The sequence below is a fragment of the Cololabis saira genome, chromosome 3 (genome assembly GCF_033807715.1).
Source record: "Cololabis saira isolate AMF1-May2022 chromosome 3, fColSai1.1, whole genome shotgun sequence".
Taxonomy (NCBI): domain Eukaryota; kingdom Metazoa; phylum Chordata; class Actinopteri; order Beloniformes; family Belonidae; genus Cololabis; species Cololabis saira.
Window position 1 is genome coordinate 27372537 of NC_084589.1, and position 24079 is coordinate 27396615.

The 24079-nt window shown below is 40.5% G+C and overlaps 1 protein-coding gene across 1 annotated transcript; it reads left to right on the plus strand.

Moving 5' to 3' along the window:
- The first annotated feature begins 2308 nt into the window (after positions 1 to 2308).
- Positions 2309 to 23393, plus strand: zbtb7b (zinc finger and BTB domain containing 7B). Its single transcript, XM_061716938.1, has 4 exons — positions 2309 to 2670; positions 4474 to 4576; positions 19258 to 20333; positions 20434 to 23393. The coding sequence occupies exons 2-4, from the start codon at positions 4478 to 4480 to the stop codon at positions 21053 to 21055; spliced, it is 1797 nt and encodes a 598-aa protein (XP_061572922.1). The 5' UTR covers positions 2309 to 2670; positions 4474 to 4477; the 3' UTR covers positions 21056 to 23393.
- The last annotated feature ends 686 nt before the right edge of the window (positions 23394 to 24079 follow it).

Consider the following 24079-nt stretch of genomic DNA (forward strand, 5'->3'; position numbering starts at 1 on the left):
CAATGATCTGCCGGTCTCTGTCTCTGGCCCTGGTTTGGAGCTCTGCTGCATGACTTCCACTTCTCCATCCATGGTCCCCCACCCAGATGGCTTCTGGTTGGTGGTGTGTGTGTGGAGGGGGGAGGAGGGGGCGGGGCATTAAGGCAAGGCAAGGCAAGCCTGTTTGTATAGCACAATTCAACACAAGGTAATTCTATATCTATATCTCTATAGAGAGAGAGAGAGATATAGAGCAGATGGAGTTAATATAGAGATAGTATAGTGTAAATAAGTATATTTATATAAATATTTATATGGGCATGAATATAAATATATATACACATACAATAAATAAATAAATAAATATTGTATGTGTGTACAAATATAGAGAAATATTCAACTATGTGTATGTATGTATAGGTAAGTGTGTGAGTACAGTGTGTGAGTATAATTATAGTATAGTTATTTATTATAAATACTTGTTAATAAATTATTAGTGAATGGAGGTAGGATTAAATAAGTTTACACTTCTTCCTACTCCTTTTTGCACATGTAAATTAAGACATTAAGTGTTAAAGGATAAAAATATTTGTTTTGTTTTCTTATCTTCTCTTTTAATTGTTGTCTTTTACATGTACAAAAATAAAAATCAAATAAAAATCAAAATTCAATTGCAAGACACAATTAAACAGTAAATGACAAATAAAATGAAATTAAATGATAAGAAAAGAGGTAAAATAATAAAAAGCACAAGTTGTAAGGGCAGTAGAGTAATGAATTCTATTTCCAGTGAAAACAGTTTTGCATCTGACAGGTATAGTGCATGGGCCAGAGCCCAAGATTTCACTTGTCAGTACCAATCAAGATGACAAAACTTACTTATGATTTTTGAAAGGATCCACATCTATAGATGATATTTTGGTATGATAACCCTTCCTGAGTGGCAGCTGTATCGTACTTATCAGTTCATGAAGTTACCCACCCCCTTCAGAAAATTACATTTTAGATGCTGGTGCATATCCTGGTTTAGACTCATGTACAGGATATCTGTCAATGTTTCACAATATTGTCTTTGGTATCATTTTAAAGGGGACCTTTGAAGCGTTCATTCAAGCTAAGATGTGATGCATTTCCTGAATCCTTATGGTCCTGTGAGTACGGTATTGCAATTTTTGTATTTTGTGTCTCTGTTGTTCCTAGATGACACAGGGCTAAAAGATAGTATATCATTTAGGCGAAAATTGTGTAAAAATGTGTGTTGTTTATAGTTTACAGATGTGCAGTGACCTCGATGTTGGTCAGAAAGATTCACATCTTAGCTTGAATGAATGCTTAATGTCAATGTCAATGTCAATGTCAATTTTATTTATAAAGCACATTTAAAAACGACCGAGGTCGACCAAAGTGCTGTACAGCATACAAGAAAATAAAACAATACCAAAAGAAAAACACAGTACACAGTGTAGAAACAATAAAATCACTAACATACTAAAATGATCAATAAAATAGTAATAAAAAATAGATAATAGAGAATAGACGACAAAGAACAGACACATAAAGTGCACAATCACTTCACACAGATGTGGGGAACTAATTTGTCACACACTAAAAGCCAAAGAAAATAAATAAGTTTTCAAAGAAGACTTAAAACCCAATAGGGTCTGGGCAGATCTAACATTTATTGGCAAACTATTCCACAGCTTAAAATGATACCAAAGACAATATTGTGAAACATTGACAGATATCCTGTACATGAGTCTAAACCAGGATATGCACCAGCATCTAAAAAGTAATTTTCTGAACTTCATGACCTGATAACTATGATACAGCTTCCACTCAGGAAGGGTTATCATACCAAAATATCATCTACAGACATGGATCTTTTCAAAAAAATTATAAGCAAGTTTTGTCACCTCTGGTCTGGCCCATGGACTATTTCCAGTGAAAACAGTTTTGCATCTGACTGACAGGTAAGCAACAGGCAAAGATATCCCTCAATCCGCTTTCACTGCCCGCTGCGCTCGACAGTACCACCTCCAGGAGAGATGCCCGGTGGACGGAGGAGGGGAGGAAGGGAGGAGGAGGGGAGGAGGAGGAGCGGGGTCTCCAAACCGGCCCACCTCTATCTCTCTCTCTCTTTCTCTCCATCTTTATCCCTCCATCTCTCTCTCCCTCTCCCTCCTCCCTCCTCCTGGGGACGGACGCGGCCGCCGGCCTATCGCACCGCAGTCCGACCCCGTCTCCCCCCCGTCCCCCCCCGCAGCCCTGCCCACCGCGGCGGTCCCCTCTCCCGCCCCGTCGGAGCCAATCCGCGGCCGGGGGGTAAGTAAGTAGGGCAAGCCGCTTCCTGGTTCTCAGAAAGGAGGAGCCGGGAGTCGGAGTGGGCGAGCGGAGGCTGCTTACCGGGGGGTCAGAGCAGCTCAGAGAGCCGGCGGAGGATCGGTGTAGGAGACACCGGGACATGGGGAATTAAAACAAAAAAAAAAGAAAAAAAAAAAGAAGAAAAGAAAAAAAAGAGCAACAAACTACAACAAAAACTAAAGTAAAAAACGGTTGTCAAGCTCCCCCTTGATAAAGAAGTGAGAAGATAAATAAGAAGAAATAAGAAGTCGTTAGGGTGGGACGCAGTAATCCAGGAAGTGCGCTCCTGCGCGGCTCAGGTGGGAGGACAGGTGACGCACCGGCGCTCAGGTAACCCCGCACTCTCTCCAAATCACTCAAAACTATACACACACATATGTTCAATGTAGTTTACGTGACAAGTCTGCTGGCCGTGACAGCAACTCCACGTACCTCCCTCCCAGTCCTCCCTCCTTCCCGGTGTCTCACCGGGGTCACGGGAGGGCGGTGTGCGTCACGGCCATTCGGTAACATTTAGTTACATTGTGGAAGTTGACTTTTCCTTTTATTGTATTTATTTTTTTTATTGTATTTTATTTTTCTTTGTGGGTGTGGGGAAGGTGTATGACAGGGGTATTTAACCGCGGCGGGGTCGGCGGGGACGTTTCTGGAGACCGGGCTGCTAATTATAGCCCAGGACACCGGCTGACATCCTAAACCTAACCTGCTCTCACGCACATCACCTGCCTCTGTTCACTGGATCTGCTGGATTTAGCCTCTTGCACAGAAATGATGTCCCTCCAGTGGTCTGTTAATCATCATTATCATCACCACCACCACCGTCCTCCCCACGGCGCACCCTGTGTTTTATTTTAATCCTGACCCAATCCCGTGTTAGGATAGGACGCTGTCAGGCTGTAATGTTAGGTTAAAGCCTGAATTATGGTTCTGCGTTAAATCGACGCAGAGCCTGCACCGTAGGCTCTGCGTCGGTGTAACGCGGGACCATAAATCAGCCTTAAGGCTGCTGCCTGCATGATGGGTGGGGAGGGCTGTCAGGCTGTAGTGGGCTGCTGGGTGTGCGTCATTATAGAGGTGGATGTGTGTTGCTGACTCGCCCCTCTGACAGACCGGCCCGACTAGATCAACTGGCTTGGGTTTGGTTTTCCCTGTCTTGGCCACGGCTTGTTTGGTTAAATCTTTAGGTGTTTGTGCAGGCAGTTGTCTTCAGGTGTTTTAGGCTTCCTTCTCCGCCTCTGAGGGGCCCAGTGTTGGAGTGCTTGGGAAAAAACCATCAATATTGCTTCCAGTGGTCAAACTTGTGACTTGCAGGGTGGGTAAGTGAGGACAGGAGAAGTCTTGCTGTTTGTTTTGTCTCTGTGCGGCAGTCACTATCATCATGTGACTGGACATTTCCAGTGCTCACTCAAAGTGGAATGGTTCCCCCACGCATGGATGTGCTGTCGGAGTTGTGAAATAAATCCACTGTCTGCCTTAACTTTTCTTTTTTGCAGAACATAATTAGACAGCTGTGCTTCATCCCTTGCTGCCGCTGTCCCGACATGACCTCCATCCTCTGCTGTAGGCGTGTAGGCCTTCTTCTTGTAGCTGATATCCGTTTCCCTCTGACACTTCATCATCATCATGTGTTCATACTGAATCTGCAGCACATGAGCGCTTATTCACTTACTTATCTTTTGAATATTTCTTGGAGAGCTGGGGAAGTCAACAAAGATATTGTCCTTATGCCACTGCCTGTGTTTATTATGTAATAATTGTGTTCTTGTTAGACAGGTGCGTGCGTGTGTGTGGGCGTGTGTGTGTGTGTGTGTCATGGGCTTGCCAGGCACTTTTTACTGTCGGAGGGCTTCTTTTCGGAAGAAGCCAAAGTAGGAAGCAGTTGGTTTCGATCAGCATTTTTTTATTCTGTTCTTTAACGAGAACCCCCCCAATCCCCCCCGCCTTTCTGTTCTGCATCAGGGTGATGCATCATATGATTGCATGTGGGTTTGTGTGTTCAAACATACTTCACAAATCAAAAATGAAACAAGTTATTCAGTCAGGACAAGTTAATTATGCTCAGAGCTTTCCTCAAACACCAGAATACCCATAACTGCTTGTGAATTTAATTGCACTTGCTTCCTTTTCGCTCAGGTTTATGAACTCTGAACTCAGAGAAAAGGACCAAATAGGAGGAGGCGAGAGAGAGAAAGACAGGCAGCAGGTACCCATCTTCTCCTGGGTTTATGGACTGGAGGTAGGAATCATACACTATTTATTATGTGCTTCACTATAGGTGTACACCTCTGTCACTGTCTTTCTTTTTTGTCACTTTTTCTTCTTGAAAAAATTAAGCCAATTTATGTAGAATAGGACTTCACGCCTACTTGGTGCAAACAGAGCTTAAGTGAAAGGTTTCAAAGTGATAAAAGGCTGATTTTCAACATTGTTAACATTCCCACATGTCCCGTATTGATTTTTTTTTTAATAACTAAAAGACATTTCATGAACCAAAAAAACCATACTTATTTGTTATTTGTTATTGAAGTTAGTTTGTACCCACGTAAGAAGTTATCAATTTAAAAAAAAAAGTTTCTATCTTCCCTCATTAGTCATAACAAAGACAGCCAACATTTTATATTTAGCTAATCAAAGGAACCAAACCCTTAAATTTGGGAGGGACATATCTGAAGACTTGTCATAAGAATAATAGCACATTATTAAATGTTGCCAACAGTTAAGCAGGTTGGTTATGTTTTTAACACTCTAGATGGTGATGCACAAAATACTTAACCTTTCATATATGCTGACTTGTAAGTGATTTATAAACCCTCCTTCTTCTTGCTCTTCTTTAGAGTCTATATTCTTGAAGACGATTGACTGCATTTGTCCAGTCGAATATTTTATCATCTTCTGGTTGAAATCGAGGTGGGAAAAATTAGGATGCTCAAAATATACTTTACGCTTACTGAATAAGGCAAATGAATAGAGGTATATACGTAAGGATAAAATATTAATTGTAAAAACGTCTAAACAAGTAATTCTGATGAATTACATTTATCTTTTTCTAAATGTTTAGACAATAGCAAAAGAAAAACTTTACAGGGCCCACATCGTGCTTATTTTTATGTTCACAATTTCGCTTTCACAGCGTACTTGATTTTTCAAAAATATATATTTTTTCCCACACTGCAACCCTTTTTTCCACTTGTGTCTGAAATACTCCTTTTAGCTTCTGTCTCTTGTGGGCTCACAACCTTAAAAGTCCCGTCTGCTTTGACATCGGAGCTGATTGGTTCATTAATTCCTTGTATTTGCTGTGGCCATGTAGATACTATTACTGTAACACAAATGTGTTACACCGTGGTGTAGTAATGTCATGGCACAGGCTGTTTCAGGGAATTCAGGAGAGGGGGGTTTGTGGGCGAGAATAATTCCCATACAGGCTTTGGGAATTGTAACTTTGCAGATCTTTAGCATGCTCAAAAAGCTACATTACAGGATGGGAAAAGCCTGAAAAACAAAAATGTCTACTTCAGTAAAAGCTCCAGATAATCAGACTTGATGATGGAACAGAAAGCCAGCAAGAGATACAGTAAAATTAATCACACAGATAAAGATGACGTTGCATACTTTAAAAACACTTGATGTTGACTCATAAAAGCATTCGTGCGGAATGAAGAGCTGAGATAGAAGTTCCAGCTCTTCCTGTCATGTCACAGCAACAACCATAATTACCGGTAATATTAAAATATCTTTGTTTGCCAGGACCTGTTTTAAATCCTAATGTGATATTATTCTGGTAGAGTAGTTTTCATCTTCAAAAAGGATTATTTACTTCCACAGAAAAATGTCATCTTGATGAAATATTTTGCAGCCCTGCAGGTGAATTGATTGATCAGAAATTTGTGAAAAAATCCTGATGCCATTCTAACAGTTTTTGGTGTTCAAACACACGTCAGCATACAGATGAAGCAGGTATTTAGAGATGGTTTAAAACCGGGTCAATTACAGCAATAAAACGAATATAAGGCTTGCGTAGTTTCCACATAAACAGAACGTCATACTCGCATTGTCACATAAGAAACCAATACAATTTCTAAATTGTTGTAAAAAGACTGAGATAATCTGAGATCTGTGTGTGCTCACGCGCCAGACTGAGTGATATAAAAAAGGGACTTTAGACTGATTTCCTTGATATTGTTTAAGTACAGGCACGTCATTTTGTCACTGATTCTTTGCTTCTTTGACACAGTTTAAACCGCAAATATCTTGTGTGTGTGTGTGTGTGTGTGGGGGGGGGGGGGGGGGTCGAACCTCTGTACGCACTTGCCTTCAGGGGGTGGGAGGAGTCATTTGAAGACATCCCTGCCCTTGGAACAAAATATGAGCTGAATAAAGTGGTCAAGCAGTTGAATATTTTATAAGCAACCTGGAAGTTAACTCCTCTGTGGTTTGTTGGCTGCAGACGCTCTATAGCTCCAACTGGCCCTTTAAAGAAAGCTAAGGAAATATGTAGAGGATATTTCTAGGATTTTTTCCCCCTTTTTTGGAAAATATACAAAAAAGTGATTTTGTGGAGATTTGATAGCAGCGTAACAGTAAAAGGTTGAATTAATAATTTCAGCTTCATGCAATGGCACACTGTCTCATTTAGAATGAAACGAGGAAATGCAGAACTTTGTAAAGCAACCAAGTGAGATAACTGCTTTTAAGGCTTATAATTCACTTTTAGGCACATATGGGCCTGACCTGTTGGTAATGACATTTAAAAAATGTTTAAACATCAAATTTTAACTTGAAATATGACTCAATCACAGACCTTATTATGTTTTTTTTTTTAAATGGATACAGTTTTGATTTAATATATTGGGAGAAAATTGAACTCAGACGTTGCAAACAAGTTTAATGATAATAATAAATCAATCATAATCTTTAATATGTGTGTATAAGTCCTCCTCTAGATACCTGGAGCTATTGCAAGTCAAATATTTGTTTTGATTGTGCTAAACAGAAAAAAATGACACAAATTCACTCCATATAAATGATAGAGAACAACAAACTAGTCTCTACTCCATGACGTTAGAAGTTGAACAGTCTTTGAACAGTCTTAAGCAGTTAGATGTTTCAAATTTCTTTGGTGTGTCTGGCCTGTGGATTTGCTTTTGTTTGTCTGTGGAGGGAAACTTGTGTGACCAATCCTGTGACTGTGGCTTTGTTGGACCGGTGACTGCCATATGTCTGTAAACCGGTGCTTAGAGAGAAGTGGCATCGAGTGGTCTGTCAGGCGGGGAACGTGCGCACATCCTCAAAAACACATGTACATACATGCATGCATGCACACAGTTCCAGGAAATGTTTTAATTAGGGCATGTGAGCCCATATATAAATTCCCCCTTTTCAGACATGGGTCTTTCAGTTTCATGCGAACTGAGTGAGTGGGAGGAAGGTGGGGAGATATAGAAAGAGAAAGGAGGAGGGAGAATGGGAGTTGAAACGAGTGGAGGCTTTTTTTCTTTCTTCACCCCCAATATTTGAAGGTGTCACCCCTTTTCTCGATGCCTTTGTTCTCGTTCAACATCAGTTATTCTGAAAATGAGAAGAAATATCACCTCTTTTCTCACATTGGTGTATAATCTTTTACATGAAGATCACAATGCTTCCGTCAATGGTTAATGGTCTATGAAACCTTACGGTTAAGCTATTGCAGTGCCTGCAAAAGTCTGCTTTATGACGATACGCTTCTTTTATTTAAAAATGCGAGTCTGGACTCCTGAACAAGCCATGCATTTTCACCATATATGTCAGTTGTTTCTCCATATGAAAGCAGTAATGACCCAATGATGACTACACAAAGTCCCTTATCCAGTCTGCTGCTACAGTTAAGTCTTGCCCCCACTTGTTCTGTGTCAATAGAGGAAGTTATGTATCTGCCATTTCCTCTTTTCAGTCATGAGTTTCTGTAGCATTTGACAGCCCTCCCTTGCTCTCGACCACCAGCATCGCAGCCCACGCCACCCCAGCGTTAACCAACTAGCAGGTGGCCGTGACTCTTCTTCTTCTTGTAAAGAGACAAAAAAAGAGAAGAGGCAAAAAAAAAAAGCTTGAGAAACAAGCTACGGGCTGAGGGAGTGATGGTGATTCAGCTCTTCTAGTAACAGTGCAATTGTTTCTGTATGCAGTGAGCGGGCGGTTATCATAAATAGGTACAGAGAGACAACGCTTCAGGGAAAGTGAGAATAAACACCCCAACATGAGCAGACAAAGGGACTCATTGCTGCTGAAAGTGACCCCTTTCATGAGTGTCATTTAGAGGGGAACTCCGGCAGCAAATGGAGACTCGTATTCCAAGACACTGCATTTCAATCCTTTTGGAAAAAGAAAATCCCCTTTGATAATGCTTAAAAACAAATTCAATTTATAAGAAAGGACACACGGCCCATTAGTCTAATTGTGTTAGTTAAATATCCTTTTTTGGACCACTTTATGAAATATAATTTACATTTCATATGCATGGATTTAAATGACATCCTCCACACACACTTTAAACAAGACTAGCACTTTATATCTAGGAAAATAACACTTTTTTGCTTTCTGGCCTTTCTGACACCACTGCAGAGAGCGATGATGATGTCCAACTTGACTGTAAAGCTCCCCCTAAAGTTGCTTTGATACATTTCATTTATTATAGTTTGCATAAAAAACAAATGGTTAAAATTGTTGTTGTGAAGGTGATATTTTTCTTTCCTCATTGCTTTTAGTTGCATTTCTCTCACTTTGTGTTTTTAACCAAGCTATGTTTCTTCTTTTTTACATGTTTTTTTTAATTAATCTTTCGTTTAGATCTTTTTGGTTGTTTTTTACTTTAATCTCTGGATCTGTTCTAGTAGTCGAGCATCTTTACTGAGCACAGGAAGAGGAAATTGATCAGGATCAGTTAGTTTTGCAACATTTCTCTATCTATGTGTGTGTGTGTGTGTGTGTGTGTGAGTGAGTGAGTGTATGCGCATGTATGTTTGTGTCCAATGCTTTTGCAATATGTTCCTATTTAAGTAGGAGGTCAGAGAACAGCAGCTGCTGAGACCCTCCTAGAAATTTTGCAACTTTATGAAGAAACGGAAATTATCTTTTCATAACACCTGCAGGCCGAAAAGGTTTATTAAAGAATAAATGAATAAATAAATTCCTACATTCACAATAATTTTCTTCAAGAACACGTCGGAATCACAAGACCAGAGAAGTTGTCATGTTTCTCATACTTTCGGGAAAATAGATTCTGATTAACTCACAATTACACAGCAGTTAACGATACGATACTGCTTCAATGAATAATACTAGACTGTTTACATACTGTAAATACGTGTCCTTTCTTTAACCATTTCCTCTTCAAAACCACCCCACCTACTCCATCACCCCCTCATAACATTGACTACATGGGCCATAACCTGTTCACACGTACACAATACCGGGAAAAAGAACCTGAAATAACTCTTTACGTATTTTCTGAAGCATATCTATTGAGTTATTTTCAGTTCAGCTCAGAAATAATTTTGCAACAAGAGTTTGTGGTTTCGTATTTTTCAGCTACAGCACGTTGCTGAGTGTTTTGTCCTCAAAATAATCAGTTATATTATATTCTCCACTGTCTCACTATATCTCAATTATATCCATATTTTGTCCCCCTAAAACAAGAAGATGTACACTCATATTTTGGGGGGGAAAGGAAAAAACAATAGATGTGAGGAGCATGATTTCAGTTGTTTCTTTTAGCAGTGCCTTTAGGAGCTCTGAAACAAAGAAGAGATGAGCTTTGTATTCGGTTTTAGTCAGTTACAGATATTTATTTTTGAGATTCTGATGTGTTACATCAGAATGAATAATTATACTCATGGTAAAACATTTTTATTTAAATAGTGTAGGTGTGTGTGATATGTATGTATGTGTATATATATATATATATATATATATATATATATATATATATATATATATATATATATATATATATGTGTGTGTGTGTGTGTCAACAGGTGACACTGCATACAATGTAAAGAGCTTCAGGAACACAAACTTTAGTATAAAAGTAAAAGTTACCTATCATTAATTAATCTATTATGCAATACCAATTACATATAAGAAATAAAACATTAAAAAAAGTAAAATTACAAACACCATCCAATGCAGGAAATGGGAAAGGGTTCTTCTGCAGATATTTAAATAGCCCACACTACAATAAATCAAATGAACTGCAAGCAACATAAATTCTGCAACGAGCAAAAGTAACAACCCCAACCATGTCTTAAGTAATCACAAAATTAGAAAATTATATCAGTGTGTTTTGAAAAAATATATATAGAAAAAATAATTTATGCTACATGTATATTTTCAAAATAAATTGAATCATAACAAAGCAAATGCAACTTTTGTTCTTAACCAAATTTGTGTCAACATGAGACGTTTTTGTAAATGGAAAAATTTAAAAATCTGAATCTGAGATGTGAAAATGAAGGGCCACTGACACCGAGATGACACAAGAAGCAGCGTCACATACCTAGGTGCAATGACTTTGCCATACCATTCCATAACACAATTGCTGCTTGTTCTCAGAAAATAATCCCAATAGAGGACAACAAAGGAAATATGATGCCAAGTCTACGGACTTTGTGGATTTCTTTTGCTTGTCTTGTCAGATACAACCAAGTCACAAATTTGAATTTTTGGACTACGCTGCCATGTAGTTAAATGACAGTCACGAGGAAATCATGCATAGATTGCGTACAAATGTTCAAACATGCAGTGTCCAAGCAACCCCTTTCCAACTTTGTTAGAGGCAAGGAAATGTGCTGGGCTTAAACACTGCACTCATACTAACCAAATGAAGCAAACTTTAGGCCCTAAAGTCTGCTTTAGGCATTTTGCACCAAACCCTAAAGTTTAGGGTTTATGCTTGGGTATGATGCAAAATGCTGAGGGTGAGTGCACCCCTACACTCCTACATCTCAAGTTATGGGACAAGACTGATGTATTTCCTTGTAAGTTTGCTGCTCAAACAGGTCCTAAATGTTTTTACAGTCACTTGACTGTTAAGTCAACAACTGAAACAGCAAAATAAAAGGTAAACAGGCAATCAATGTATCATCAATGTAGCGCTTTTTTTTGTCTCATACACCATCTATGTGGAGATTGACACAGATTTCTTTTCTATACACTACATTTCTTTTCTATATAAATAGAGCTTTTTTTCTATCATACATGCAGTCACACACCAGTGTGGGGTTCAGGCTCTGGGGACTGTGAGGACAGGAATCAAACCACCCATTTACCAGATGGGAGATTACTGGTCTACCTCCTGATCTCGATGAGCAGTGGTCACATGTGGCCGACCTGGTCAATGTCCATCTCATGTTGTCCCACTCAAGCACACCAAAGGTGAAGGGGTGAAAGATAAAATACATGAAACTCTGTGTGAAAAGTAACAAACCTTATATCTGGAGAGGTCAGGAGACTGTACATCTAACCTTACAGCTGAGAGAGGAACACTCTACCGAAAGAGCTCAAGTGAAACCGTGAACTGTGTCAGTCCTAGCATTGAAACTCTTCTTAGGAAAAGACTAAATTGCATGAAATGACACAAAATGTTTGAAATGCATTGAAATAATTTGTAAAATATCTTAAAAAGTGATGTGGATAAAAGTTGTATGGTTGTGCACACCTTGATTCTCCAGTGTTCACACACACTCGCACAGAGCTCTGGAGTGCAAGGGGAAGAAACTGCTGACCAGATAAAGAGATGACAGAAGGGGGGAGAAAGAGTAAAAGCATGAAACTACTCTGTCAGCATGCCTTCTCTCACATCTGTGTGTGTTCTCTGTTTCACAGTGAAATTCCCTTCTGATGATGCTAATCATATAGTTGGGTGCCACCACATCTCTCCTTCAGACATCTGCACACACATACCCCGCACGAACACACACCTGCAAGGACTCATGCTACTTCCTGTGGCTGCGTGCATGCTCACCTCTTGCTCGATCGCTCTGTTTATCTCCCAGCCGTCATGTCACGGCTCCTCTCCCTTCTCTTTTTCTGTCTCCCCCCCTCCTCTCCCCTTGTAACTTAACTCTCTCGACTCTTGTTTCATGTCTCGTCGCTAACACAGATTGTTCGAGGCTGAGACTAGATTTTCCTGTCTTTACCTCCCCTCTTCTCAGCTTTATCTTTCTGAATCTCTACACCCACTCCGCATTCTCTCACTCACTCACTCACTTACTCTTATGTTTCTCCTCCCCCATACTCTCCCTATTTTTGTGTGATTTCTAAGAACATGTGTGTTTTTAGAAAACATACCTCACTCATGTTCATTTTACGGTTGTCTCTTCTTAAATCTCAGACTGTTTTCCCCTTTCCAACCTCAAAGTGATTTCCTCCCCTGCTACTGCTCCCTCTGTCTTTCATTGCGGCAAATCAAGCACAAGTGTCATACTTTGCAGTGATTCTTCTCTTTCGTCAGTAGAAAATTTAAAAAGCAGTTGCAGTTTTTGAAGTTTGGCATGCATAAAAGCAATCTAAAGTGTAAAAAAACATTATTATTAAGCTTAAAGATACCACATAATTAATGGACTCACCAAAATCCATTATCATGTTAAAAAACTGCAAAATGAAAAAAATACTTGCATTGGGTTAGGTGGAGCCTCAATATTAAATAATAATCTGGTTTTAGTAATTTGATTCATGTCAATTAAATGATCAAATGTTGTTCCAAAATATTGGTGCACAATAATTTTTCGTTATTTAGACTTGAGGTGCCTCTAAGCATTGGAACCGCAATACCCAAAAGCTTCTTCACATTTATATGGTTTGAAGGTGGTTATGGGTTATTTATTAGGAGTTTTTCGATGTTTTTAGGGTTGCCCGACCTACAAATATAGATGTTAGCTGTGAAAACCTTTATTTGCATTAACTTCAGCTTAGAGGCCAGTTGGTATTAAGGGACAGGGCGTATATGTGCACCCAAATGTCTTGCTCCATGTGCTGATAAGCTGATAATCCTCCAGCAGATTCACATGGGTGTCCAGGTCTGGCATGCAAACCGGGTGCTGCTGCTGCAGCTCGCGGTGGAGTGTGGTGTGGGAGGGCGAGGGGATAAGGGCCTCTGCTCTGCCAGCCAAATGAATAATGTAATGTGTTTCTGGAACTAAGACCATACCACGCGCATGCGTTTAACATTACACACACACACACGCACACACCATAATGCCCCAGTTGCAGTAAAGATAGAGGAGGGCTGGGCCGCAGGGGCTTCCTTGAATTAAAGAAAAAAAAAAAAAAAAAGACAAACTTAAGCTGAGTAACGTCAAGCCAGTGGACTTTCTTCTACCTTTTTGTAATCCCTTTTCAGTCATGTCATTGCAGGATACAGTCGTTGTAGTTATCATGATGTAGCCTCAATTCTTGTCTTTGACAAATTCAAATGGTAATTCAAATTCTCCCTGGTTGTGTCTGTCTTTATATCTCCTGGTGGGATGCAAATGTGCAGTCCGGCGGGAGCTGTTGAGACGCACAGCAGGTGGAGTTAGTGTTTTATGGCCCAACAGAGATGAGCTGGCTTGTTAGAAGACATGCACATGTGAGTTCAGTTTCTGGCTTGTATTTTTTAAGTAAGATTTTTAGACAGAACTGAAGGGAAAATGCAAAGGTTGATGAAGATTGTGTGGCAGTGCCATGCTGAGCTGAGATCAGCAGCAGCAGCAGCTTTGGTTTGGCAGGCATATGTGCACTCATCTCTTCTCATCCCCCAGTTTCCTCCTCCCCTACTCTTCCTTAGAGAAGGTGTCCTAGTACTCCACTCCTACCCAAATAAGTGAAGTGTAAAGAGAAGTTTTTTCTTCTTAAGCATAAAAATCTGTATGTCACACAGAGAAGAAAAGTGGTGTGAGGAAGACAAGTGTGTGGAGGAAAAAAGGTATGAGCTTCCATCTTGCTTTTCCTTTCCATGTGTTCGGCTCCTTTTTCTTTCTTCAGGGCCAGTGGATGTTTTGAGAAAACTATTTGTTAAGTGGTGGATAATGATGTTTCAAGTTAATAATGTTTCAAGTATGGGCTGGTCTGTCAAGAAGTGTGTGATTGTATGTGTGTGACTCAATGTGTTTCAGTTACTGTAAAGACACGACCGACAACTCTATTTGTCACTGTTTCAGCGTAATCGGTGTGTTTTTATAATGCATTTGAGCTTCAGTGCATGTGTAAAAATTCAACTTGTGATAGATTTTGTTAAGTCTGCTTTTAAGATTTCCAGGGAAAAAAGTCCAGGAACCATATTCTTGTACGTCAGTTATTTAAGCCTTCACGACACATGTAACCCCTCATTCATCCGTACATTAACCAGCACACACACACACACACACACACACACACACACACACACACACACACACACACACACACACACACACACACACACACACACACACACACACACACACACACACACACACACAGGCACTCTGGAAAACATCTGACATCATACTTCATAAGGGCATTTCTCTTTCTCCATCTGAGCCACAGTTTTGTGTGAAAAGTATAAAGTCATATTTTCCCCTTTAGAGCTGGAGCCTGATATAATTGAGGTGGGCTGGGAAAACTTACAGCCTTTAATGGAAAATAGGAGCCATAAAAATAAAACTAACGGCTCAAGATCCAGTTAGCACACTCGTGTTTTGTGTGTAGTGGGATTCCAATATATACAACAGATGCTACCATATGATATGATATCCTTTTATTATTGAGATTTATTCTCAGATTGAATCTTTGGTCAATAATACAGCTGTATTTTCGTGATTACCACAGAGTCAGTTATTTTTTGGGGGGAAATTGCTCTGAATCATGGTAGCGGTCCATAATGGTGCTGTTAAGTTTCCATTTCCTCCAGGGTAAAAGCATATCCACGGCGGATTCTCCTCTTTGTGTGTTTTTTTTATTTCTTTGGTTTACTCTTGCTGCTCACTTGAGCAGTTCGGTATCAGTTTGAGGTTAGCGTGGGTAGTTATGGATGAAATGAAAATTATTTCATATTTTCAAATGCCACCAACATTTTAGCGTCTAAAGAAAATAAATATTTCTTTCTTAAATGAGCGAAAGAGTGTGCACATAATGAAAGTAAAGGATGAGGAAACGGTAGCGTTGCAGAGGTGATTAATTCCTCCACTGCCGACAAGAGTAGGAGGTGAGTGTAAAAAACAAAGAAAGAGATGAAAAATGATTGTTGGAAAGGTAACGTCTTAACATCCGTAGCATTAAATGCACAACTAAATCATTACATGACAGAGCTGAAATATTTGTTTAGTTTTTTATACTTTGTATGATTAAGGTGGCATTAAATAAGACACAAAAAGAAAAACAATTATATCTGTTATTTTACTTTGTCTTACAGCACCACATTAACATGAATAAACGTATAATGACAAAGATTACGATTTATAGCGATGGGTATTTACGAGCAAGCATTATTTCGTGTGCAAAACAGTGTGTTTGTGCTGTCTGTCTGTGGCTTGTTTAATATTAGTTGCACTGTGTTGCAAGATTCAGCAACTTCTGCAGACATGTCCTTGGTAAGCGACAGAAAACAGAAACAAAGTGACGATGAAGGAGAAGGGGGGGATATGAGCAGCTTGTGTACATCGTAATGTGTCAGTATTAAGTGACTCACACACAAATAGAAAATTGATGGGAATTACTGTATCTTCTTTGCAATCTTATTGTTTTCCGAATACGTACGTGTTCTAAGGAATAGCTATGCCTAAAATAACCATCTTGAACCACTAACCACCCATGATGCTTTCTCTCTCTCTCTTTTACTCTCTTCTGGGCCGGAAATTTAACGTGCGTTGTTATGTGCTCCTCTTTATCTCACTTTTCTGCCCTTCTTCATTATTTTCTTTTGGGTGTTTTTAGTGTCTCTTTGCTTGTTGAGGGCTATTTGATACTGTTATATCCTTGTTTGTGTATTTATCCACACGATAAGATTGTGTTTAAGAAGGTTTCCAAGTATTAGTGGTCCTCATTCTGGTGTGTTATCAAGTCTACAGACAAAGAAACACAATGCACACATGCAAGGTCAAGTTATGCATTTACTCTTTGCCCCACAGACTTAGGTGTTGAGTTTCCATTTTTTTTACACTTATTTTTTTTCCTGTATTATTGTATATCTCTAATACGTGACTCTATGGGAGATTATAATTAAGATGATCGATTGTTCAGTCTCTTATTTAAAGTGATAATGTGTCTATAAATGGTCTGAAAATTGAAAAATCTCTGCCAAATCTTTTGTTTGCACAAGTTCAAAGAGGCTCAAATCCTTACATTTACTTAATGTATAAAAACGCTGAGATTATTCATAGCTATTCAAAACTTTTGCTGGGCCATGACGGATAAGAAAACAAAGTTTGTGTAGAGGAAACAAAATAGTCGTTCGCTCCTCCACTTCCTCGCTTTTCTCTGTCAGCGGTTGCCTCTTATTGTCATTCTTGCTGTCTCAAGTTGAAGATAAAACTATTATGAAAATGCTTTGGCTTGAAAAATACCAGATAATATTTGTTATAGAGGATGCTCTTTCATTTTTGACGGCCCTAAGTTTACCACACTTTCAGAGGAATAACTTCTTGCACCAGTTTCTCTGAGGTGCGTTGTAATATGGTCCAACTCTCATATTGCATCTACCTGAATGTTTGAATCAGGGTGTAATATGACTCATAATGCCAATATGATTTTGGTTCTTACATGGTTGTTCAACTTTGAAATTCTTTGAGTTGACTAAAATATGTTATTTCTTACGCGTGTTGGTTGCATGTGCAAGTTTCCTTCCTGCTAAGGCGGTAGATCTAATTGTGTGGTCTTATGCCTGAAGGTTGTTTCATCAGCATCGTGCTTGGTCCTGCGTTAACCTTGGTTCCACTGCCATCCATCTACCTATCGGCCCCCTCTAGGACGACAACGAGATCCTGTTTATCGGAAAGTGTTCGGAAAATGGGCCGTTGAGTTTTGGAGAGAGGGGGCGCGTGGGCGCCTTAGGGGGAGGGGTATCTCTGAATCGCTCTTCGTCAACATGCACCCTCTTTTGATACGACAGGAAGGAGAGTAACAGAATGTGCGAGAGAGGTCGACTTCCCCAAGGATGAACGCTTAACCACGACTTCTGACGAAGAGATCAGACCTCGAACCTGTGCGGGTAGAAGGAAATACTTAAAAAAAAAAGAAGAGGTGGTTTTGAAAGAAAGCAAGAAGGAAAAGTGAAGGAGAAAGCTTGTAAAGAGAGAATAAAAAATGGATGCCATGAGACAGCTGCCTCGTCTCCGGCTGACTGTGCCCATGCCCATAAGAACAGGAAAGGTAGGATGGACATTTTATACCTCTGGGTGCAACGTGCCATTCTCAGATGAAAAGAGAAGGGTTGACGTATCTATAAAGGATGGGAAGAATCTGAAAGTTTACATAGAAGTATTAATTGGGAGCAAAACTTTAATCGTTTTACTTTTTCATTGAATGGGTGGAGTACATTCGAGAAAAAGACCGTTGATGAGTTTGTCGCGTAACAGGTTAAATCGAACAATGGTGGGTGGGGGGAGCCACAGATCGAGACAGGGTATGTGTAAGTGTACATGTGTATGTATGTGCGTGTGTGTGTGTGTGCTTGTGCGTGTGTGTGTGCTTGCACCTGTGCATGTGTGTTTTAACAGGGTGTGTTTTGGAGCAGGTTAATCAGGCAGACGTACTGTTGTTGTGTAGAGCCCTCTGGGCACTGTGTGAACGCTGTTATTGGATGGCCGGGGGGCTGCCCGTTGCTATGGCAGGGAGATAAAGAGCAGGGAGCGGGGAATGCGGAGAGTTGTTTGTGGAAAATCTGGTCTGCTCAGGTGTGTGAGAGATATCGTCGACCAGGTACAGTGTGAGGGTGAGGTGCGAGCTTAGGGATCCAAAGAATAGAGTTGTCGGATGTTATTACCGTCAAGCTTCTCAGAGAGGAATAAAGAAAGTCATTGTCCCTCCTTGGCTTGCATGATGAGATTTTACCATCAACCACCTAATTATGTTGTTGAAAAACTGGTGACCAAAGCTCTTCATAGGATCAAGAAAAAAAGATAAAACATGAGGCATTTATTGCACATTTAGACATCTGAGTGATACTTTTATTTCAGGCCGCATAGATACAAATTCTTCTCTTGCTGTCTCTTGCTTTTTCCTTCCTCATTCTTTCGGTCGTACTCCCCTTTTCACCCACTCTAGTCTGTCACTTCCTTATTTGTCCTTCACTTGCTTCTCTTCCTTCTCCTCCATCAGCCCCTCTCTGTTCGTCTCCTGGTATTTTAATCAATCGGCTAATGCTATAAAGGTTTCACATAAGAATTAACCTACTGCCCCTTGGCCACAACACCTACAGAGCGTTGCATAACCCTGTCCTGTCCTCATCACCGCTTGTTGGTCTTATATTCCTCCTGCTTCAGTTATTATTTCTACGTTTTCTTGCGTTCATATTCTGCCTCTGCCCTGGCTCTCATACTACCGTTCTTCTTCAAGTCCCCCAACCCCCAACTCATTGGCTCGAATGGCCTCCATCTAATTTAGTAATCTGGAGGGAAAGATCTCAGGATCATGGAGAGTGGTTGTTAAGCCCTGTTTAAATTGTCCCTCCCATGAAGAAGAACTCTTTGTGAGAGTCACGCTACTGAAGATTTACTTTTGAAAGAGTTAAGTATGGCGCTCAGAAAGAGTTGCAGGTTAATCTTTCAGTCCTAGAAGCTACAAAGACATAATATAAATAATATTATCATTGATTAAAGAAATGAAACAGATTCATTTCAAATACATAATGGGATATAATGTTAGCGTGGGTAATTTGCTCTGCCCCCTCTTCCTTCACATATCTGACCATCCCTCTCTGTATTTTAGGTGGCAATGTCTCCAGGAGAGGACGGTCTGATTGGGATCCCCTTCCCGGAGCACAGCAGCGAGCTCTTGTCCCACCTCAATGACCAGAGGAGGACGGGACTCTTGTGTGATCTCACCCTGACCTCCCGAGGGGCTCGCTACCCAACACACCGCTCTGTCATGGCCGCCGTCAGTCTCTACTTCCGCCGGTTGTTTGGAGCGGAGGAAGGTGGTGGCGAAGGGGGAGGAGGCTTCAGTGTTTGCCAACTGGACTGTGTGGCACCTGATGCCCTGGACGCCCTCCTGGAGTTCGCCTACACCGCCACTCTTACAATCCCCAGCTCTGGGATGAGAGATGTGCTGCGAGGAGCTCAGCTTCTAGGCATCCAGTGTGTGGCTGATGCCTGCAGGGATATCCTCGGGGAGACGGCCGAGGCAGAGGGAGAGACAGCAGAGGTGCAAAGAACCCAACACCCAACATGTGACAAAATGATGAAGAGGGAGATTGGTAGAGAGAAAGCGTCCAGAAGAAAAACAGACAAAAAGAGGGTGAAGAAAATTTGTTTAAATACCATCAAGTCCTCTCCTTTGAAGCTGATGCCTGCTTCTCCTGCTTCTCACCCTTCCCCTGGATCCGACAGCTATCGCTCCCTGCCCTCTACCCAGCCTCCCAGCCCCGAACAAGAGGAGCTTCACCTCAAACACGGGCAGAACGGGGATCCCAGGGCAAACAACGAGCCAGGGAGAGGAGCCACACTAAATGGAAGGGTCCCTTACTGGCCACAAGAGCGTCCCCATATTACCCTCCCGGCCACAATCCAGTCCTTAAATGACAAGCTGTCCGAAGACGACGAGTTGGAGGGTTTGGGGGACAATGTCATGCTAGTGGGGCAAAGCTCCACACCTACCGAGGCAGCTGATCAAGGTGCAGCCACGTCAGTAGCAGGAGGAGGGAGGAAGAGGAAGTCTCAGACCCCCCAGCAGTGCCCAGTCTGTCAGAAAATCATTCACGGAGCAGGAAAACTGCCGAGACACATGAGAACGCACACTGGGGAGAAACCCTTCCAGTGCCCTGCCTGCGGGGTTCGCTTCACACGGTATGACATGCATGAAAATCAGTTTCAGTTTTTATCGTATGATATTCCTGTCATTGTTTCGTCATTTATAACGTCCTCTCTCTGTCTCTCTTTTCTTTAGCAATGATAAGTTAAAGATTCACATGAGGAAACACACAGGCGAGCGCCCTTACCCGTGTCCCCACTGCCCTGCCCGGTTTCTCCATTCATATGACCTCAAAAACCACCTATCCCTCCACAGTGGGGCACGGCCCTTCGAGTGCCCCCTCTGCCACAAGGCCTTCGCTCGAGAGGACCACCTGCAGCGCCATCGCAAGGGTCAGAGCTGCCTGGAGCTGCGCACACGCCGGCCCAGGCGTGCGCCCGACCTGACGGAGGATGGAAGAGGGGATGAAGGCAGGAGGGAGCAGTCCAGCGCTCTCTCTTTACAGGCCCACCCCTCTGTTTTCCACACCCACCCGATGCTGGAAGGTTTGGCTGCGTCCGCTGGTGGCACTCCAATGATATTTGCAAGCGACATTGAGAGGGAGCGGTCTCTTACCCTTCAGGCTCTGGCCCAATTTGGTCATCAAAGGTTGGCCGGCTACCCTGAGTTTTTATTGCACGGGCTGGACCTGCAAGGAGCCAGAGAGATGGTGGGAGAAGATCCTGGAAGAACGCACATGCCAGCTGGACAGCGTGACAGATGGGCAGATCAAGAGGAAGAGGATATTGCAGAGGAAGAAGCCGAAGAAGGGGAATAGTGAAGAGATACTGATTTCATGTGGTAAAGTTTCCACAATAAAAAAAGAAAAAAAAAGAAGAAAAAACTTTCTTGCTCAGGTGGACTAATAACCTGCTGCTCCCATGCAGAGAGCACTTAAAGAGAAACTAAATATCAAAAATTAAACCAGGGAAAACGGGTTTTCTGATATATTTTAAATGTTTGTCTTCTGGTTGTTGGCATTTTATTTCATTTAACTTTACATTTTGCTGTTTACTTTCAAATATTTTAACTTGTAGCTGTGTCTGACGATTTGATTATTTTTTTTCTCGCTGCTGTGTGTTGAGTGTGAGGTGCTTTTCACTATGCATACTATCCAGGGCTGCAGCATGGAGGGATGTTTGAAGATGTATATTTTTATTCTAAGGATTCAGGTGCAATTTAGACATTTTATCACCAAGATCACAAGAATGTTTTTATGCCCACTGTCCTCTGGTGGTCATTAGTGGACATGCAGTCTAATTAATCAAACTTGTTATCAGCGTTGTAAGCAATAATCTTGTCAATTTTATTTTTTTTGTTGTAGAATTTATGCTTGATTTTTTTGGTACTTGAACCAAAGATCTGCGTTCTTTCTTAAAGTTTAAGTTAACGGGAGAGGAGAGAGGCGAACTGTAGCCAATTTTGGGTTTGAACGGAAGATTCTTCCCAAATCTTTTGATAGCCATGAGAAAGACTCTGCTTCCATATCAGAGTGTTTCAGAGCTGCGCAGCTCTGTGTTTAATGCCTGACCAAAAGAGACAAAGTCTGGGTCAATAACTTTGATTGATGTGTAAGACTTTTTTTTTTTCCTTTCCCAGAAGCTGTGGACCTCAGTCTTCCTATGCACTCATTTGGGTTCTTTGTTGAAACAGATAAAAATGGGACAAGGTGAGGGGATGACCAAGACAATGTGCCCCTTCCTTTGTATTTATTTATTTATTTATATTTATTATGGCTCTTCTGCTTTTGTGAGACCAAGTCCAAGTGTGAACACAGATCACAATCCACTCGTTGTCCAAAACTTAAAGAAGCTGCTTTATACTAAAGATCTTGGCTAAAAATCTCCATATACGTGAATGCCTTTCAGTAGTCTGATTGTCATATTTTGGCTATTTTTACTTTTTCTTGAATGAATCCCTCACGTATTTAACCCACCAGGTACTTCAATAACACCGGCAAATTCTGTTCTTCCAGGCAGAAAGAAGGGAACAGAGCTACAAAGTAAGGGGACGCAAGACGTTTAATGTAACTTGAACACAAAATACCTTTTGCAGCAAGCTTTTCTGCTGTTGATTCAACATTTATTGTACTGTATAATATTATGTTGTATGGCAGTTCTGGTAGATCGCCCACCACTGTGACTAAAGGGGCCATTATCTTTTGATTATATCTATTTCTGACCAAATACTTTTGAATTTCCTCATACTTTACGTGGCACTATAGCAGGATGCAATTCAACAATTTATGTTTTAAATGGCAGAAGTTGTACTTTTATTTTCATTCCTCTTAAAATCCATGTAGCTTATGTGCTGGTCTGTTCTTGTGTGCATCATTATGCATTATTATAGTCTCTTTGTTATTTAGTCAATCTTTCTTCATTTCCTTTTTTCATTTGCACTATGAGATTTGAGAGCTTTGAGCTTTCCCCCCCTGAACTTGAGCATCATCTATAAACACATTCTGTACTATTTACATGGTTGACTGAAATAGTACTGTAAAACTCTCATACATACTCTTCTTTTGGCATATTAGTACAGAGTTCTAGTCAAATATAATATATATCGGGATGAAGTTGCCTTAGTTTTTTTTTTTTTCCTTTTTTTGTGCTGCAACTATTCTCAGGAAATCTTGAGCAATGCACTAAGTGATTATACAAAATATAAAATGGGAAGAAACTGGTGCTGTAGGGCGATTGACACCCTGTATGCACGTGTGATGCCAGTAGTTTCAAAATATTGAATTTTATATATTTTGTATCATACAATCAAATCAAGTTAACCAATATTCTAGTAATGAAAGGGGACTACTGGCATTGCAGGAACCTGTCTTACTGGAAAGGCAGTATGACAGTTGGTCCTGTGCGTGAAGGGTGTTGGTACTCCCGACTCAGAGCTTTGTGAGTGAATTACGGTTAACTGATGCCAGCTGTGAAGTGTTTCCATGTGAGCTGTTTGTCTTCTTGGCTTCGGTGAAGGGACATGGGGTATGGTCTGATAGAGACCCCGCTATCAGGGATTTTTGTCTTTCATTTTTTAGAGGAACTTCTCAGAGATATGAATTCATTTCCCATGATTTGTTTTAGTTTATGTAAAGAAAATAAAGACATCTAAGCTTATCTTGTCTGTGTTGATTCATTGTTTTACTTTAATTGTTTTGTTACCTTTTTTTCCAGGGATATGATATAGTCAGTCCAGATTCTTAGAGATAATGTAGTATCATGACTAATAACGAATAATTTTGAAAATAAACCATGTCATAATCCAATTTTATGAAGAGCTCCTAACCAGAGATCTTGTAGTTGGGGAAACAGCGCCACCCGATGGACAAATGGTACAACTCTCTTAATTAAAGTTTCCTGCGTTTACCTTTTTAATAAGTTTCATCAGCCTACAAGTGTCCGATCAGCTAATATTGTAATTTCATAAGATTTATAATCTTTTCTAATATACTAATTTAGACTGGCTTCAAAATAAAAGATCAATATTCAAGAATATAGAACCCAAAATGTTCCCTTGAAATAAGATAGCTCAGAGGAGAAAGGATTTAACGCATCTTATACTCTTTTTTTTAATATTTTTTTTAATTTACAGATTATTTGAAGACATTGTTTGCCACTTATGGCGGGAAGTCTTTTACATGGATATACTCTAAGAAGAGCAGATTTCAGTTTTTAGGTTTTTGTATTGCAAGGGTTTTCTGTGTCAGGACCTAAAAAAAAAGTCTAAGTGAGCTCTTTAAGAAATACTTACAGATTACGAATGAAACGAACAGGGCGTGTAACCGAGTTAATAACTGTTGTAA